The following is a 21,453-nucleotide window of genomic DNA, read 5'->3' as shown; positions in this document are numbered from 1 at the left end:
GACTTAATGATTTCTACGGAAATCAAAGGAGGAAGATTTTTGTTTTTATTTATTTAGGAAGACGAACAGTTGTTATGTAAAAATATAAAATATAAACAATTGTACAATCATCCAGTTAAAATTTTTCACAAATATAATGAGAGAACATGTTACACAGTAAAGAGAAAATATAATATATTATGTAAGATAACAGTATGAAGGTTAAGGGATGAGGAAATAGAGTGGAGGAGAGGGATTTCCATAATATAGTTTTTAATATTTAGATGCGTGGAATATTAAATAAATACAAAGGTGATGAACACGAATTTAGTTTCCATAAAGCACTTTCTTTGATTTCATCTATCTGTTGCCTCTTTAGATCTAGGTATAAATACTTTCACAGGACGACAACAAATAAGATTAAATATACATTGTGAAAAACAATAATTTAAGAAAATGAACAAAAAACGTGCTTTTGACGGTAAAGTGTAATGATCAGGGAGTGTTCACTAGTACTACCCTTTGATTCTCTTTACCTAACCTAAGCTTTAAAGCTTTACTACCCATAAACGTGGGTTAATTCATCCACCCTGGGTATATTGTAATGATCTTGAATAAATATAATATAATATGCTTTGAAATACAAAAAAGAACAATAACATGAACACAAAAATAAACAACGAAACTCTCAAAGGATTACAACACGTGACTTAATCTAGGATTCATAATGCAGATACTATTAAAATGGACAAAACATATAGACTGACTAGTCACAGTAATAGCATCATTACACATAATAATAAATAAATAAATAATCATAGCCTCTTCTACATAATTAAAACCACGTAACGAAAAATGAAAAAAATATGATGTACGAAGCTTATGTTAAAAGAACACTTAGCTACCTGATCGCCTTCTGGGGAACCGGTAACAAAGCAGATATAACAAGGATACAAATACTACAAAATAAAATGATCAAACTAATATACAAAATATCTTACCTGATCCCTACGAGTGAACTGTACAAAAAAAAACTAGCCAGTTTGTCATAAAATACTTGACGAAAATTGAGACGGTAAATATTGTACACAAACTTGAAGTGGGTAACGTACAGGACAATGAATGACGTAACAGCAACCAAAAATGCCGACATACACAAATATAATACAGGAGAACTCCATTTATCCGAACTCCAGTCATCCGGATTGCCAAATATCAGGACAGTCGTCAGGAAATAAAAAATAAAGGAGATGTTATAATATAAATAAAAAGAGCGCTGGCAGCCGACGCGTTTCTTTGTCAAAACTTGGCTTGACATGTTTGAGTAAGTTTTTATGTGTTAACGTCTGGCATTTAACGCATTAAATCGGATAGTTGGAGTTTTACTGTAACAGACAACAACAACACTACCACATTAAAAAAGCAAGGCCAAAAACAAATGCGTGACAGTAAAAAATACTAAAATGGACATTAACATTACAAAGACTTTTATACCCGAATACTTAAAAAATTATAAAAGAAATTTTAAATCAAAATTAAAAAGCACATGGTGGCTATATTAACCAGACGAGACATAACATGACTTGACCTTATATCATGTTTATATAACCTAACTCGGCCTCGTGGTGTAGTGGTCAGCGCGTTTTTCTTCTATGCAAGAGGTCTCGGGTTTGATTCCCGACATGAAATATTTATTTAAATAGGTGTTTTTACACTAGAATATTTCATAGTCCCTGGACTGGCCCCTGAAGCGTAAGGCTGATCATCTTACATCCGTGTAACAAAAATGATCAAGATATGCTGCGATTGGCGTACCGATACAGTGCCCTGTGCACCATTAGGTCTGGAAAGGGAATGATGATGATGATCTAACCTAAACTGGTTTTTAAAATTATAAATAAATCGTTACGATAACTTGTATTGAATTTTCGAATGTCCATTTAAAAGTAGGTATTTGGGACCGCCATTGGAACAGCAGACGAGAGGAAGCTAAGTGCCCATTACAAAAGTGTATTTTTAGTAAATGTCAGTTTACAAATTATTAACTTGTTAACACAGCTGTACAGAAAACGATTCGCGATATTATAATCTGATAAATTTAATCTAAGATTTTATCGGAGACGGTAAAAAAAACCGACAAACCAAAACTTGACATTACCTACGAAAAATAAATTTACCGGAACATTAACTAAATGCGAGTTACTCGAGATCAGAGTGAAATTGTGGTTATTATTTTATGAACATCATAATGAGGAAGTTCTGTGGTTTTTTGTACTTTTTTTGTTCGACTATTAAAACTAAGCCAATTTTTTTTAAACTTTCATATAATTTAGTATTTTTAGCGTTTTGATATTTCAAAGTTTTGTATATCTGAAATAACTCCGCGTGTGTCGTCAGAGGTTCTTTTCCGCTTATTCTTGATCAGTTCTGCCCATTAGTCCATTGACGGGAAGCAAACCGGAAATCTTCCGTAACTCTCTTATCATTGGTTGATTTATATGATCTAGTGACGCCGTTCAAAGTAGTTCGTTTTTATTAAAATATATTTGATTATTTTTTTCGTACATTTTCAGGAAACTTTGCAGTACAATATAATGCTCCAATTTTTACCGCGCGCATTGAGGGGAGATCCTTAAGCCCGCCATCCACCCGCAACGGTTATAGAATCATGGGGGTCTCTGTCAGCTGCGCATAGAGGAAAGTTATTATAAATATTCCTAAAGAATACAAACTCTATGCAGATTAAGGAGGGGGGAGGAGGATGTATAAACAGAGCCTAACTCGTCGTCCCCACCTCTCAGGATCCCCTCAATGCCTCTGTTTTTTTATTTAAAAATATGTATTAACACAACCAATTTACATAAATAAACGTATCCAAGTATACAAAAACTTTTTTTTAAACTATAGTAACACAAGAAACATAACAAATATAAGTAAAAACACGGATATTTACAATGAGAGAACGGCCTTGAATAAAGAAGGACTCCCTGGGTGGTCAGAGGCAGAGGATCCGAATACCACCCCCGTAAGGGGAGGAAAAAATAAAAGAACGTGTGAGTTCCGCTCGAAAGGAAGCACAGTCACAAGTCACAACTGAATGAGCATCCCACAGAAACAGTTGCCTGTCCCACCATATTTTACCCACCTAGGCGTCCGCGCATCTGAGGAGCTCCCAACGCGATACCCAAGCCCGGACAAACTGACGGAAGAGTGCAAAATTCGTACTGTTGGCCATTAGATCCACATTCCACGCTGGTCGCATGACCCCTGTCAGACCATTCAGCATCTCATCTCTGGCATCCTCCAATAGCACACAGTGCCACATGTCTCTAAACTCCCCCATGTCGCAAAACCGCGAGCAAGAAACATTTATTGCAGATAATTTCCCGTATGGCTGAAGTTTCTAATTCACATTGCAGCAAATTAAAATATTGTTGCTATGGGCGCCGCGCGTCGCGTCGTCTGCTTTGCGGCTTTGTAATGAGATAAGATTTACAAATTATGATTTCACCATTACTATCATGTTATTAATTTATTTTCCGCCATCTTGCACGTACAATTCAAAAGTAGGTAAATCTATGTTAATACGGATAATAATAATGTATATTTTAAAATTAAAATATAATCAAGAAAACGAATTTGTTTAAAACAATTTTTATAATTTTGAAATATTTATTGTAGGTACAGCGTCCTTAAGGTGATTTTCACGAAAATGGCGGTATGCACATCATCAATTAATATTATTTATTTTTTATATCGGGTTGTGGTCTCGGACTCGCGATTCAATGGCCATTGGTTTGAATCCCACTCTTCCCAAACTTGATTCCCATTTTCCAATAGTGAGTTATTTATAAATTGTTGGAAATGGGCCTCAAAATTAAATATTTAGGTAAATCATAAGAACGCAAATATTTATTTAAAAACAATAATCATCATTCCCCTTTCCGCACCTTAGAATGCTAAGTGTCTTTTTCTTATAATATATTTTGTATAATATTATTGTCGTAATTTATTATTTTAGTACATTATTTTTCCTAACTCAACACAAAACTTTAGTCCCATGCAGTTGTGACTTGCGTCTCAAAAATATAAATAAAATTATTAATTTGTTATTAAAAAAATATATACGAGTACATGTGTGTACGTTCTTGTAAAAAATACTATATTGCTTCTGTTTATGTATGTGCAAGTGCCTAGTTCAGGTGATCAATCAATACACAGGCGTGTTCCACTGGTCTAAAGACATTGAAATACTCAAGACTTTCATGCATTGACATATCAATACATAGATGCGCCCTATAGTGTAAAATATATTTATATTTTCATGCCATTTTTAGTTGTAAAAAATAACTCGCTATTAGATAATGGAAACCAAGTTGTAGTAGAACGGGGTGGGAACCTCGGACCTCTGATTCGTAAGTCCGCGACACTAGCCACGGGACCAAAACCCAGTTAAAATAATTTAAAAAAGTAGTGACACAAAAATGCACCCATAGCTACTAAGTTTGTTTGTTTATACCAGTGGTGCTATTCTGAACCACTTTCGTGGCACGAGAAAACAGCTTTTCTCGTGTATTTTGTATGTAAATACACGAGATAATACGGCCATAAGAGCGTTTGGAATATCAGCTCAGGGATGCATTCAACGATCATACATATGCTACCTAAAGTTAGAGGATACTAATTTTTGGTACATAAACTGGTACTTTGGTACTTCGTTTTTGGTGGATACCAATCAGATTTTTTCCTCAAATTCTTTATAATTTCGACCCATTTATTTCTTTTTATTGGATTTTGGGGAATGCAAAAATAATATTAACTCACGTTTATTATATTTTAAAAACGTATTCCCATCAGTGCACCCCTGTAACTAAGAAGAGCTTCGCAGTTGCGCCGCTAGGCGATGTTTGACGTTTACAAAAATATATATTTATATTCGAATATCAATGTTGGCCTCGTGGTGTAGTGGTCAGCGCGTTTGCCTACCATGCACGAGGTCTCGGGTTCGATTCCCGACATGGTTGACATGAAAATATTTATTTAAAAAGGTGTTTTTACACTAGAATATTTCATAGTCCCTGAACTGGCAACTGAAGCGTAAGACTGATCATCTTACCTTCATAGTTCACCAAAAGTATCGTTGATTTTATACAAAGATGTATTGGAATTGTTAAAAGAGATACTAAATATTAAAACAGGATTTTTTTCTGCAGTCATTTTCGGCAGAAATAATGTACGGAAACGACACGTAGACGTAGAGCAAATCACTATTGTCAACATTTCAACACAGATCAAACTGTTGAAATGATGGTCTGGGCATTTACAGAGTTTATGATCTGTCATGGCTGGGTTAACCCAGTAACTTAAGTAATCACTTGTAACATTTACCATTTTGCTTATAGGTAGTTGACTTTCATATCACGTAAAACTTTTTCGATTACCTTGTTAAAAAAATATCTAATATTTTTTGGACATACTCAAAATATTGTTATAAAAATTAAATGTTTAAACCTATTTTGTATTCAAATTTTATTATTGCCTTTATTATTGCATCTAACTTTTAAATTTTTATTAGGAAAACAACAGAAATTATGTAAACAACTAAGAATAAAAAATAGTACATACATTCACAGTTACAGTTTTTCACAATACTAAATATAATAGTAGAACATGTTAACATATTATATAATACGGAGAAAATATAAAATATACAAGAAAAGAAAAGAAGAGCACTGCAAGAAGGTTGAGAAAATAAGGTAGAGAAGAAGAAGAGGAATTTTAATAATATAACGGGCTGAACCCGGTAATGCTTTGCTATTGCTAGATTTGAGTATACTCGTATATATATTAAATGAACACAATCGAAAGTTTGAGATATACTCGCATATAGATTAAATGAACACAATCGAAAGTTTGATATCAAACTGAATTTAGCCCAAATTCGATATGTACGTATACATTTTTATGTTTCGGTTTACATAAATTGTGGAGACAGAAAATTTTGATAAATGTCACTGTCTTGGAGATGCCTCCCCGATGCTATGTAAAAAGACAACTGCATTTGGACCTTTTATGCCTAACTAAAAAAGACAAAATCGACGTTTCGCTGTCATGAAAAAAGGTAGTGTAACTTTTCATTGATAAGTAGGAACATTGGTACTTGTTTACGATTGAATTCCGAATCTAAAAATAATTCATATTCAAATATTGAATTTAAGTAGGTACCTAAGTACTTGTTTATGTTTAAATTCCAAAACATAGAATAATTAATTTTCAAATAAAGAACTCCTTCTGTAAATTAATGTCAAACTCTGCTCTTCTCAACAACAGAGGTGCACTCTACTCAGGAATGCGATTTTCAAAAATGTCTCGAATGTTAGTTAATATTATTTTAATATTACCGAAAATCCAGAAAAAATATAACAATGGGTAGAAATTATAAGGAATTTAAGGAAATAATTAGTTTAGGTTCCATAAAAAACTAATCTTGTTTGTAAACATTCAAAAACAAACTATTTTATACGCAAAAAAATAACGTCCTTCCATTTTTTTGTATATGGATTCTAGGCAAATACAGCCCTGGCGAAGGATAAAAAAAACATTTACGCTATTAACTTTTTATCTACTTAATAAGTTAAAGATTTTAAGGGCTATAAATATGGTCGTGGCAAAGATCTAAAAATCGGTTCAGTGGTTATTTAGTCCATCGAGGACACACATCCTAACATTGCCTTTTATAAATATGGATTGACCATTTTGGAACATATTTAAAAATACATAAATGAATTATACACAAATAAACATTTCATTTTAAAGTGTTACGAAAAGTTTGTTTTTTGAAGTCATTAAATTTCAAATTAGAATTACGGAAATGGGAACACCGTAAGTTAAATTAGTAGTAGCTACGTCGGATAAACAAGTTTTAAACATAATGTTTTTGGACAATGGATTATAAAAAAAATATGTTAATAAATCATTATTAAAAAATTACCTTTTTTGTACGAATTTTCTCAGCTAGACTCGTGACAGATTCCAATAAGACGGGATTTTTTACTTCGGGAATACTTTGAGATTTGTTCTGATACCGAAATTTGAAAATCCACCTTCCAACACAAACTACAAGCTTATGCATAATGATAACGAGAAATAGAATGCACTTCCGGAACTTCGACATTTTTTTAGTGTTTTGATGATTTACACGTAAATCCGTCATTTTCAATTAGTAAACTACACGCACTATATTCACAGTAAGTTATTTGATCGATATTCTATATTCTACTCTTTATATTACGAGCAGTACAATAATTTTTTTTAATTACTTGTCACTTTCAACCTTTTCTTTTGCTCTGTCAAAATATTTCAATTGTTTGTATATCGAACAAAAGCCACACGCCTAAATTTATTTTACATGTAGTACGTCATCGACAAATAATATTTTTAGTTATAATGTCGTTGAAACTACGACCGTAATCTAAAATTCAATGTTATTACATCGTTGTAAAATCGTAGTGGAGCGCACCGCAACTTCTCACGCACGCTAGTAAATTTTACCAACTGTTCTCTTTTTCAACTTTTCAAGTCGAATCAGCCTCAGTCTCTTGTCCAGATCAGCGTTGCAAACTTGAGGCTGCATAATAAGTAATTTCCGAGTGGAGAATATATATCTGTCCTTTTCTAACTAGTTCGCGTAGCAACTTGAAAATTGAATAAAGCGTAAATTCATTAGGGTCTATTCGCACTGTAAACAGGCGGTAGCGAAATACATGTATCCGCCGCGCGTTGCATTCAAAGTTCAAATAATTACTTCCGTGAGAGTAGGTATACAGTATAATTAAATTTAATATTACCTATATTTATGCACTATTAATAATTTTCTATGATAATATTATTTTTATATTTGATTATGTATGAAATTAAATTGGTATAATTTATGTTTCAATATTTATATCTGATTATTTTTTTACGTTGTCTTCTTCGGAATTTTTATTATTTATTATTTAAACTCTGTTTTTCTGGATTGTTATTCTATTGCATCACATGTTAATAATTGCATAATAATTTAATTTATTTTGCTATGTATTTTTTATTGTTAGTTATTACGGTTTAACACGGCCACAACCTAAAAAGCCCCAATAAATTCATGGATATGTAAACGAGTGTAATTTTGAATGAATGAATAAATAAAAAAATAAATTAAATTAAATTAAATATAAATAAAATGAAACAGGTTTTTTTAATTATTTTTTTTTCATTTGTCATTAGACTATTAAAAAAATCCATTTTTTATTATTTATTGTATTATCAGAGCTATGATTTTGATTTATTAAAATGTTTTAAATTTGAAATTACTCTGCCAGTGACGTCACAAGTTCTAGTGAGTTGTGCTGATTGGTGAGTTAGCTTCTTGGATATATTCTTGGAACTGGCGGGAATCGAACCCCCGACGCCAATTTCACAGTTGGCCCTTTAACCAACTGCACCACGGTGCCTGTCTGTAGCTGTCATACGCCCTATAGCTACAAGGTCGTGTTGGGTTATTTATTGTGCAGCGCCCGTGAGGTGATTTTCACAAAAATGGCGTAATATAAATTCTCTAACTATAACTATATACTACATATTCGTTGAAATTTGCCCCATTTTGCTGCAAGTATGATAAAAAAATTATAAAAAAACATTAAAAAAAATCTAACTGAATTTCGTCCAGTTGATTAAAACTGTACCTACTGACTGGCGGGAGCAATATCTTTTTTTATATCGGTAAATCATGTCGTCGCGTTACAATGAGTAAGATTTATCACATAATTAAAAATAAGATAATGTGAAAACGCTTTACACTAGTTTTGTGTGAAACAGTAGGCAGAAGTAGAATAAATGAAACGTCTTGTCAAAATAAGTGATAGAAATACTTGTCTTACGTCGTATTGTGTGTTGTAGCTATATTTCGTATTTCATTACTATAATCTTTAATCTATGTCATCTCCTTGACCTTGACCGTGGAACAGCCAATGTGGAGTTGTGGACACAATGAACTTATCGAAATATGATATATTGTATAACGCGTTTACGGCGAGGTAGAGAAGAGAAATAATAAATATACGAAATTAAAATGTTTTATTCTGTTGTTTTATTCAGTCAAAGTGATTAATACTTTTCTATTTCCTAGATATTATAATTCAATTGCTCGCTGCTTAACACATTATTTTCATAGCTAGTCTAATGATGATGAGTAATGACTCATAATAAAATTACTATTGGGCGGGATAAGAGCGATATTACGTATGTTTAGATTGTTAAGTTTTATCCACTTCCTACAAAAAAGTTGCTGTTTATTTTAAAAACTTTCTACGAATAGCGAAAAAAATTCTTAGGTTTCTAAAGGTACCAAAAAACAATTTCCTAGCGGTTGTACTTAGTGTTTCTGTACGTAGGTATGTGGAATATATCGAGTATCACACTTTCTGGTAATGTTTCCGGCTGAATATTGTAAAGAAATTAACACGAATTTGTGTTTCAAATATGTTGGTAAACCCGAAATGACTTTAATATGCTCGTAAAAGTACACTTGGTGGTTATATTAGATTTAAAGTTCTTTTCTATTTCAGATTGTGCAGTTCTGAAGGTTTATAAGAATGAAGAACACACCGAAAATATCTCTCCATTTGCCGCGCAGTTTGAGCCCGGCACGCCATAGGTCGCGTAACAAGTCGCCGTCGCCATGCAAGGACACTAGCGAACCTAGCGGCAACTCGTCGAAACTTCAGCCTGGCAGCGCTGCCATAAGTGTGGGATCTGCAACTGGTAAGTTTCTATGGTTATCTTTTTAAGTAGGTGTACCAACGTGACGGGAAAAGTGATCGAATTTCAAACAAGGCTAGGTACTGAAAAGGATCGCAAAAATAATCACATACAACATGCCGGGAAACGTATTTAAATATTAAACCTAGCATTTCAGGAGTTCGTCAGTTTTCATATAAATTTTCATTTTAAAAAATGGTCACGTAATGTTTTTATTAAAATTTGGATTTTTTAAAAACAACTCGTAGGGGAGGATAGTCCACAATGAGACGGAAAAACATTCTGATTTTTTCCCGACTAGAGGTTTAATTGAAAACGGCTAATTAGAAGTGTAAACTAAGAATTAATATTGCTACGATAAAAAAAATAACATACCTTATTATATAACTTCATTTGTTTTCGATTTTATAAAAAAAATCCCACAGGACCCCGGATTGAACAGTTGTATTTGGGCACTCGTCCAAAACAAATTCCTCTTCGTCATGTTCTGATTCAAAACTAACAATAAAGTCACGATAATCATCAATCGTCACAATCGCATTCTTTTATGGTGAGGTCTACGAAAATAATAAAATATATTTCTGTATTTTCTTAAAATTATTTTTGTGTTTTGAATTTCCTACGTACTTTACGAAAAGGGAAGGTCTTCGCCAAAACTGTGGTCCCGTGAAAGTAGAAGAAAAGTGGCGCATTAGGCAAAATGCCAAACTGTTCAGCATTTTCAAGTCCCTAGTATCTCAACACACTTAAAATTGATCAGGTTGAGATGGGTGGACACGTGAAAAAGAATGCCTGATGCGCGAGTACCTAAGATAATCATGACTGGACATCTAGTGGGTAAAAGAGGATTTGGAAGACCCCGACTGAGGTGGGAGGATGACGTAAAAAAAGATGCAGCACAGCTTTTACAAGGTGCTAATTGGAAAATGGTCGCTGAGGACAGGCGGAGTTGGAGGCAAAAGTTAAAGGAGGCCATGGCTCGATTTAGGCTGTAGCGCCATCGACGAAGAATAATAATTACCTACGTATGTTTTTTAAGTTTTCTTTTTTAGGAGTGCCGGTAATGATTTTCTATCGAATCTTCTTCCGCTGTAATAAATATGAAACAAACGTAAACAACTGAGATAATATTATTATTAAAGGAAACATTTCCCGGATGTACCGGAGTGATCTATTCCAGGGTATACTTTTTACCTCGCATTAATTACTGATTCAAACAACCTTTAGCAATTTTTACGTTAAAATCTGTAGAATATATCACGTTGCACACGCTTCTAAATAAAACATCGCCATATTGAATTCAGTGGGTTCCAGGTCCCATGTCCTGCTGTAGCGCCCAACCCACCCTTCACAATATTTATCATGCATTTGTGATGTTGCTAATTGTAAGTACCACAAATGCTTTCTATTATTGAACTACCAGATTTATCTATTGAAAAACATATTATAGGTATAAAATTTTATGTATTCCCAGGGAGTTTTTGGCAAAAAAACTCATTTAGGGACAGGCATATTGCGTACAACATTTATTTGTCGACGTATTAACAGTTCAAAAAAATAATAAAATGATAACAACAACAAATTATTTGTTCTACATGTCCAAATCAACGCGGATCTCATTTCTTGGATTTATCGATAATGCTTATTTCAGCCTTAAATAATGTGCAGATCTCGATATTTGGGCATTTGTCGTACATAATTTTACCATACATTCGCCTGAGAAAACGCATATTTGACAGGATTCCGCCTACTTTCATCCCCGTTTTTCCAAGTCCATACTTCGCTCGCGTACATCAGGGTCAAAACCAGGACTCCATTCGTCGCTTTAGTTCGTTTTTGTTCAACATACCATTTTTAACGAAATTCGGAGGTCTAACGGAGATCTGAGACAGCCTTTGTTAATAAAATTAAAATGGAAAAAATATTTAAAAAAAAAAAAGGTGTTTTTTAACGAATTTTGTCTTTAGTTTTAGTCAATCTTTATTTATTTATTCATTTATTTATTTATTTATTTACTTTCTTTTGACGCCCATGGGGCTTTTACATTATACATACTATATAATAAGAAAAAGTTACACATTAAACATAATTAACATTTTTTCAAATATAAAAATTAAAAAACTTTTTTTTTTAAATTTGAAAATAAAGTTACATAGTTAACATAATACACTATTAAGACATAATACATACATTATATTATGTTTATAATATAAGGCATAGTAGGATTAAAATAAAACATAATTATAATTTTTTATTTTTTTACACCGGTAAACTAAACTTTAAAGTGAAGTTATCCAAAATGTTGAAAACTGAAAAGGGTTTTGTAACTAAAAATATAAAACATAACACGGGCTCACTTTTAAGCATACATAAATACGATTGAAGATTTATTGACTAGACTCCGTCGCGTCGGTCGCCTGTAGTACTTTGGTCTTGAATATGCTCAATGAGTTACGAAATATATCAACATCGCCATATTCATTACCAAGGCGATGGAGTCTTTATGCCTATTTCGTAAAAAAAACTTTGAAGCTCTATTTCTGCAGATTTGTGTTTTGGTCCGTTTGACAAAAACGAACTGAAGCGACGCATTGTGAACTGCCAATTTTGCCTATTGCGACAAACAATTGTTTGCTAAGGTTGATTTAAGTGCACCGTCACTCTGTTTCTGGCACTCAACCTCCTTTAATTATCTTTCTCAGTCATTCCATTCCTAGTAAACATACTTCCCAGATATACAAATTCCTCTACCTGTTTCAGTATAACCACCCCGTATGATTCACAGTGATTTCACATTTCATACTTTTATTTCTTTCAAAAACCATCACATTCGATTTATCGCCATTCATCAGCAAATCGCTTCCCTTGCATTTCGTACACTGTTGTTACCAAGAATTGCAGGTCCTCTTTGTTTTCAGCGTGAAGCACGGCATTATCAGCATACAAAATACAATGGGGAAACTCGGTGTTTTAAAAAAAAGAATTGTTAACACAACTAGACTATTAAACTAAGCCTTTTCAAAAAGTTTTGTATTTCTGAAATTTCTACGCATGTGGCGTCAGAGGTTCTCTTCCACTTATTTTCGGACAGTTCTGCCGATTGGTCCGTTGATGGTAAGTAAACCGGATATATTTCACAGCTTTCTTATCATCGGTTGATTCAAATGAACGAGTGCCGTCGTTCAAAGTAGTTATTTTTGTTAAAATGTATTTAGTTATTTTTTTCGTACATTTTCAAGAAATTCAGGCGTATAATTTAATGCTAATTTTTACCGCCCGCAAGAAAACATTTTTTGTATCGTATTTCCCGTAGGGCTAAAGTTCCTCATTGAGAGTTAAATCACCCATTTTTCCTCCCTTTCTTAAAGCTTTCAGTTTTTTCATACAGTTATCGTTCAGTTATAAAATGATAATTGGTTACACAATGTGATGTACTAATGATCAAAAAATGCGTGTTGCGACATGATCTACTCGCAAATCAAACAAATACGCCCGCCTCGTCACTAACACACGCACCGCAATGAGACAGGTCGTAACCTGTCACGCGCAAAATGCACACATCTTTTGCCGAACTTTCGGCCGAGAGCGTTGCCGAATATTCGGTATTCGGCCAAATCACTATTCGTGGCATCTCTAGTGCGCGGTCCTCTTCAGTTTATACTATTTAGTTTTAGAAGTTAACACTTTTCTTCGGGTAATTAGATCAATATTGCGGTGTAATTACCACAAATGGGTAACTTTAAAATCAGGATTTTTAAGTTAACCACTAAAACACATCTTTGTACAATATCTTCCTCCATTAACTCTACAAATAGGTAAGTCATGATGCATTTCAATAATATTATGATGATTTGAATGCACCACTTGTATACGTGTAGCGTTCATGGCGGAGGATAAAAAATGTGTTTTTAGTGATTAATTAAAACATATTGATTTTGAAGTTTTTTTTTTTGCCTAATATTATTGCTCATTGCGCAAATTGCTTGCATGATGGTATTCCTAACACATGTAATTGTGAACTCATAGAATTTGTGGAGGAGTATAAGTATTTAGGTATTTTAATTGATCATAATTTTAAATGGGATCGTCATATATTTAAACTTTGTGATCGATTGCGGACTCTTGTGAGTACTTTTTATAAGTTATCTTTTATTTTGCCTAAAATCACTCTTAAAATTATTTATTTTTCTTTAGTAGAATCAATAATAAGATATGGTATAAAGTCGTGGGGACATTCGACTAAAACTAATATTAAAATGATCCAGGGTCTACAGTATTCTATAGTTAAGCGAATTGTACCTGCAGAGATTTACGAACAAAGAAGTAATAATGATCTCCTGTACAAAACAATAAAAACTTTGCCTGTTCGAGGACTACTGTGGCTTTGCATCATTTTGGAACAATTTAATAGTAATACATTCAAGTTTCCTCTCAAACATAACCATAATACACGCTTCACGTCTAATGATGGCTTGGTAGTACCAAAAGTATGTAATAAATATGGAAATAGAACTCTCAAATATTTAGTACCTAAAATCTTTAATTTATTAACAAAAGAACTTAAATTTAACTCACATTGTAACAAGAACAAAATAAGAGAGTGGCTACTCGATCAAGAGTTTATATATGAATAGTAGCTTAGGTGTAAATATTTTATTTTTTCATATATTTTCTTGTATTTAAAAAATAAATTTATATATTATTATTTGTATAAACATGTTTATTCTGATCTTTCCGGCTGTTAATTTTGATATGTTATTCATTGTTTTTATAAATGTAAATAATATTATTAAGTCAGTAAAAATATAATCTTCACCAACAAGCTACAAAAAGTGGCTTGGTGGGATTTGAGTTTTAGAAAAAATATAACAAGTGGATTTTTTTTTAAATTGTAAAAATGTAAAATTATGCTATTAAATAAATTAAAAAAAAAGTATTTAAAAAAAGGAATAACCCGCTAAGCCTCGAGTTAGAGGCTTGTCAGCAGGTGAAATAGAGGGGATATGGAAGAAGGTAATGACAAATACACAACACCCAAGCCAATTGAGAAAAAAAATTCTTGGATTTTTTTCTTGCAACTGGCGGGAATCGAACCTGCGATGCCAGTTTCACAGTTGGCCGTCCAACCATCTGCGCCACGGCGCCGGTCTTTGTACTAATATGGGGTAATACTAGTTGTAGTAATTACCCCATGTTATTATATAACAGGCTGAGTCAAGCATTATCGATAAAATCATAACAGGAAAACTGCGTGATGGTTTATTTTGTTTGTCAACTTAGGATATTAGTTTTCGCATGTCAGAATTCACCCATTAATAGGACAATTCGCTTGCCGAAGCTTTTGCAGATAATATGGATCTATTATTTTGTACATATCGGCAGTTTAGCAGCTACGTATCTGCTTTCTTTTTATTAACTTGTCATTCGCAATGTTATTCTACCTTATGTTTACAAAATACAAACAGTTCAACAATTCGTAAAGACTACAATCAGTTCTTCGGGAAATTGGATACAATAAATGTTTTCTTGCGCCCTGTTAGAGCATTTAATTTTATGCCAAAGTTTCATGAAAATGTATGAAAAAAATATTAAAAAACATTTTAATAAAAACGTACTACTTTGAACGACGTCAGTGGTTTATATGAATCAATCAATGATAAAAGAGTTATGGAAGATTTCCGGTTTGCTTACCGTCAACGGACCAATAGACGGATCTGATCGAGAATAAACGGAAGAGAATCTTATAATATAAGAAATAAAACATTGATTTGAGTCTACTGAACACTTTATTTTATTTTTACAAAAATAAAATCAAAATTTCGTGACTTCACATTTGTTTGGCGACACAAGGCGAAACAATTGTCACGAAATTTTTGTTTTTATATTTGTAAAAATAAAATATAGTGTCCAGTAGACTCAAATCAGTGTTTGATTTCTTATATTATAAGTTTAAATATGGAGTTCTACAAAATAAACACCAAACCAATCAACGGAAGAGAATCGCTGACGTCACACGCCGAGTTATTTCAGAAACACAAAACTTTGAAAAATCATAGCACTGATAATACGGTACATAAAAACTGAAAAAAAAATTTTTGACTTAGTTTAATAGTTAAACCAATAAAAAATAAGAAAAAAACCACTGAACTTCCTCATTGTCTACTAAATGTTCTATTAACGCGGCAATGAACGCGCAGCTGAGAAGAATTTGACGAGCGATAATGTATCCAAAATGGCGTCGTTAATTTAATTTTTGTTCGTTCTACAGATAAGTTCGAATCTGTAGGTATTTTTTTTGGAAACTTTTTATTAGATCGCTTTTATGATGTAATCAAGCTTCTCCGTTATCGGAAAAGTACCTAGAAAATAATTCCAATTCTTTCCCGATGTATTTGCCGAGATAAAAGGAAAATATTTTTCAGAGCAATTCGTGATAAGCGAATCTTTTCATACCTCGAAATGAAGGAATTATAATTACAATTTCAAAAAGCCGTACGATTTGAGGATTTTCTTTCGTAAGTGAAAAATACAAGAGGTTGAAATTTCTTTCATGAAATGAAGTGAATTAAACTCATTGAATAAAAAAAAAAATTTCCCATGAAATGGATAGTGTATTGTCATTTTAATAAAATAAGTTATGAGTAGTTCAACGGAGACGCTTCCTTTTAAAAAACAGAATGTATGGAAGCCCATAAATTAGCTTGGGCTTTTGTCCTGTATGTTATAATTCGTATCAACCATATTGAAAAACATTTTTAATAGAGATAGAAAACGTCTTAGAGAAAGGAATTCACGTGAAGTCTAGGCATTTACAGTTCCTGTCATCGTCTGGTTTAAGTGATCGCTTTGCACATTGTGTAACATTCACCATTCTTCCCATGCTTAAACACCCAAAGTTCTTTAATTCTTATGTCTTTTATTAATGTTTTTTTTTAAAATAATTATTTGCCTTCTTATGGTTGACTCAAAGATTTCCATTTTTTGGGCCATTTTCTTTATATAAGTTAGAACTACACAAGAAATGAAAGAGACTGCCAACTTTGTAGAACGTTGTCTCTGTCACACCAGTCCGGTGTAAAATAATTAATGTAATAATGAGAGAGACAGCGATTTACAGAACGATTTAGGACGCATGTGTATTCCTATAGTTTCGGATCATCCCAAGCTTTAAATGACAAATTGTAACAGACGAGTCCGATTTACTTAAAGAATAGAGGTCGAATTCCTATCCGTCAATTTATTCGATCGTTCAACATAGAACGGAACCATAAAATAACTCAGGGCGGATGTATTCATAATAATTTTTTTAGTAATTTCATTTATCAATCGGTAGGTAAACATACAAAACAGTACACCACTCGATTTCTTTTAGCAAAATTTTCACCCGCGAGTAGAAACTAAATAAATAAAACCAAAAAAGAAAATAATAAATAAGTATTCACCCACCCAAATTTTACCGGACCGAGTGGATTGGCGCGACACGGGCGAAACGGACCCGTACGTGACAGACACAATAAATCATTTTTACAATAATAATATGCTATATACCTTAGTTTATTAACAAAATTACACTTTCTTTATCTACTATAATTTTTACGGTAATAATCTCTGGATTATGGAGTGGTCTGCCGAACTAGGTACAACCTGTTTTAAGGCAGACATTTTTTTGTTTGGAGCTAAAAATACAAAACATGACTAACTACTAGTGAATTAAGTATACAATTTTCCAATTTAATAATATGACGAGAATTTTTTTTTTCGTTCATTCCTTTCAGTGTGTTTTTTATCCCATGATTTATCTCATTACAAAAACTGACACAAATCCCCGTCGAATATGAGTTTGTGTCCTTTTTTGTTATGGATGCGGATATCTTTTTAAACTCCACTGATTTTTTTTTGTCGAAATGAAAGGTAACTACAGTTCTGTGTGTGAAATAAAGCCAACACCCTAGACGGCTAGGTCGGCAAACTCATTAGTCAAAAGAGCCAGAGATCAGCGGTACAAGAATTAAGATTTCTTTTGCGAGCCAAATTTTATTTTCGTAAAAAAAGGTTTCCTCAAAGCCAACGGACCTTGTTATGTGGTAGAAGATTTGCGTATTATTATATTTTAACTAAAAACTCTTTGAATTGGCGATAATTGACCAATGTGTTGACAATCTTGATTACCAATTCCAAAATATTGGATTTTCTTTTGGAGATGTCTTCGCACAATGCGCTTCTTAGTGAATGATGCAACGATAAACAAGTATCTTGTGATGACAGAAACAGATTTTTTTTCCGGTCACACTTTTTGTCCCATCTGTTGAAATTGAAACAATTTTATACAGTGTAAGATGATATTTCTCTGTCCAGTTAATGACAGCGTTTGTAATATTCTCGCCATGTGTTTGACTTTTTAGTGGCAATCATCCTAAAAGTTCTTCATTAGGACCGTTGACAAAATACGCGAAGAGTGAAACTTAGGTTGTGTGAGCCGCACTCGAGTGGCTTTTAGCCACTCGAGTGCGGCTGTCTTCAGTCGGCAGTCTTCAGTCTGCAGCCACATGCGGCTCGCGAGCCGTGGTTTGCCGACCACTGCCCTAGACGAATATTTTAAAAACACTGAGAAAAAATTAAGTTAAGATTAATTCGTCAATGAGGTCCCAGGTTCGATTCCCGACAATGTCCTTATGAAACATTAGTTTTGAAAAATTGGATGTACCTACTCAAAGTGCTGTTACTCAAAAAGGGCTTGTTTCACTGATATACGAGCATCTTGCCGTCATCTAATGCATGGGAAATATTTTTATAGTGTTATTGATGTACTTTATGCGCCATTAGATATAGGTAAGGGTAAGGTGATGAAGATTAAAAAATAAAATAAAAATATGAAGTAATGTAAATTGGATAATTTTTAGATTTTTCTTTTGTTTCTATAGAATCAAAAATGCATAACAAATAAAAAATAATGAGTAAATAAACAATAAAAAAACGTGTATTTAAAATTTTAAAAAATGAATCATTCATGTACAGAGGCACATATATACATATGTATATAACAGTTCTGTGTGATTATTAAAAAAAAAAATACTTAGAGACTCCGGTTATAAGGTTTATGGTATGTTATTTTGGGGCCATTTGCAACGAGTCGTAAATAACTCACAATTAGAAAATGGAAACCAAGTTCGGGATTTTCATACTCGATTCATTAGAAAAGCACGTGCTTTTTAACTATGCGTATTTCAGTAATGATTTACGCAAATATTTCAACTATCGGGACCATTTTAAACTAGTGCTAGACAATCTAGTTGTGGACGTTGTGGTAGAGTGGGAAATGATCCCCAGACCTGTGCTCTGCTGTGATCCGTAATACCACTATCCGAACTGGTACAATTCTAACGTACCAATGTCGATAATTTGTTACATTATTGCAAGCTGATCTCAAGTTTAGGAGACAGTCTAGAGAATTTATAGTCCAGGCATTTACAGATTTTCGTAAAATGGTTTATTATTAATTCTCCCACCTGTCGATTCTTGTTAAATCGATACGAGAATTAATCAAAACCAGCCAATGAGAGGTTATAAGCCATATATCTATTGGTTTTGTATGAATATTTTTTTTATGAATTCATACTACAGGTTGATTTTTTATGGGTTTTTAAGAGTAAAAGAAAAAGTACATATTTACTGTCTACTGATATAAAATATACTTCCGTAAAATCTCACAAGCATACTCTAATATCTGCTTGAATCTAATGTTGAAAATATAAATGTTATCAAGTACCCTGCCTCGGAAAATGTAATTTTACCTTTGCATTGCCCCTTTTTCTGGTTTTAAATTTTCATCTCGTTCGTTACTCGGAAAAGTCTTCAGGCTACAACTGCATCCGTTTTATAAAATGGATAAATAAAATAGCGCGAGTGGTATAAAATGTTGCAAAGTAAAAATTTTCATCTCCATAAAATCGGCGGCCCGTTTTTCAGTGGTTACTGAGTAATCGTGCAATTTACATTAATTTAAATTCAGGGGGTTTTATGCTGAAAAATGTGAGATGATTTGACCCACTTGAATTAAGAATAATTTTGTTCATTCTCCCTAATCGGCATTTTCATTTTACTAAATTATGGTACGAAGTAGGTACTTAAAAAAATAGATTAAGATTTTTTTAATGTATTTAAAATTTAATATTTTCAACCTTTCTTACCGAATACAAATTTAATACCAAAGTGTTTGGTGCGATTACGGATTATGACGCACTATTATTGATATTGGCAAGTCCCTCTAATTGGACTTTATGATATGCATTAATAATATTATTGTATATTATAAATTGATAAATGTCTGTTGGCTTTCCAATGAAATAAAATAAAATAAAATCTGAAAAATAACGGCGTTGAGTAATTGAATATTGCAACTTGACAATATTTTATTATGTTAAACTCTTAACCCGATCGATAGTCCATTATTATTAAATGAAATTAACGTACGAATACCGAATCGCACCACTAGAAACTCTCAATTTCCATTTTCCTAATTTTGTAAGTTTCTATAAACAATAATACTAATTTTTATTCTTTTTCTTAGAGATGAGGGTCAGTGCTACGCAAGCTCTTAACGTCACTGCGACCCACGACGATCTATTGTGATGGGTCCCCGTTAATAGTTGTCGCCCTCCAAGCCTAGGGCTGGTATTCCGAACGCAATTAAATCGCGGTATAGCGCGTTTTTACGTACTTAATACGCGCTATACCGCGCTGTAAATGCGCGTGGAATACCAGTCCTGGTATATAAAGAGCCTGGCTACTGTGTGGAAGGCGAGAGTTGTCATTTCGCCAAGTCTCTCCCTCCGAGCCCAGATCCGTATGGTATCGGGCTATTACTAATTATAATCAGATCTTCTAAAATTTGGACAAAACATAATTATTATGCGTTTTATAATACAATACCTGCTTAAGGTTCAGACCGTATCTAATAAAACAGTAATTTGGTACTCTTTTATTTAGTTTATTTATTTGTTTTGCACCACAACAGGCCAGGAGGCCCAATTACAGTGGTAAATTATATCACGGAACACCCAGGTTTGAGAAAAATCACATATTCATTGTTTTTTTTTGTGTTCTCACCGGGAATCAAACCCCGAACCTTCCATGCGTGAATTAAGCGTCTTGACCACTACACCGCGGAGGCCGCCGTTTATGTTGACTTTTTAATACAAAATTGGTTCGGTCAAGTATTTTTGTTAAAATTTGTTGAAATAAATGTGTCCATCGTTTTTTTTTCTTGCATATTCGTAATTTATTTTGTTTTACAGGCCTTTTGATAAATAAAATAAAAATGAAGTATTTGATCTATTTTACCGTATAACCTCATTTGGGTTTTTTTAAAAATACGGGTAGGTACGCAGAGATAGAACGATATATAACTTTTTCTTTGCATACAGACTTCGCTTCCTCTACATTTATACAGATTCTTAAGCACGCGCGCCTATTATACCGGTATGTCCATGTTTAAGTATTTGTTGATTTGGTCATATCATGTCTTTCTCGCCCTTTCTCGTTTTCTGTATCCATCAACATTCGCACCGTAAATCTTTCTATCCGTTCTTTTGTGGTCCATTTACTCTACATGTCCTCACCAACTCAATGTCATAATGTTCGAACTTCTATATTTGTGCACCTATCACCCATTCGGCTGAG

At 33.1% G+C, this 21,453-nt stretch overlaps 1 protein-coding gene and 1 long non-coding RNA gene across 3 annotated transcripts in view; one reads left to right on the top strand and one right to left on the bottom strand.

Moving 5' to 3' along the window:
• LOC148273269 (fatty-acid amide hydrolase 2-A) overlaps positions 1–9,738 on the bottom strand; it is a 33,177-nt gene extending 23,439 nt beyond the window's left edge. The window contains exons 1-2 of the mRNA XM_088238932.1: positions 9,622–9,738; positions 6,971–7,325 (exon numbers count right to left, since the gene is read on the bottom strand). Coding sequence (XP_088095058.1) covers positions 6,971–7,192 — 222 coding nt within the window. The 5' untranslated portion in view covers positions 7,193–7,325; positions 9,622–9,738. The remainder of the gene's footprint in view (positions 1–6,970; positions 7,326–9,621) is intronic.
• Positions 7,728–21,453, top strand: part of LOC148273268 (uncharacterized) — a 72,765-nt gene continuing 59,039 nt past the window's right edge. The window contains exons 1-2 of one of the 2 annotated variants that reach the window (XR_015824622.1): positions 7,728–7,793; positions 9,582–9,707. This is a non-coding gene — a long non-coding RNA (uncharacterized LOC148273268). Of the gene's footprint in view, positions 7,794–8,815; positions 9,498–9,581; positions 9,778–21,453 lie in introns of those variants that run through there. The other variant, XR_015824621.1, reaches the window with a different exon arrangement.

This window comes from Micrasema longulum, unplaced genomic scaffold, assembly GCF_059751315.1.
Source record: "Micrasema longulum isolate JH-2025_06_02 unplaced genomic scaffold, ASM5975131v1 h1tg002011l, whole genome shotgun sequence".
Classification (NCBI taxonomy): domain Eukaryota; kingdom Metazoa; phylum Arthropoda; class Insecta; order Trichoptera; family Brachycentridae; genus Micrasema; species Micrasema longulum.
Note: the sequence above shows the minus strand (reverse complement) of the source record. Positions and strands in the feature narration are given on the sequence as shown.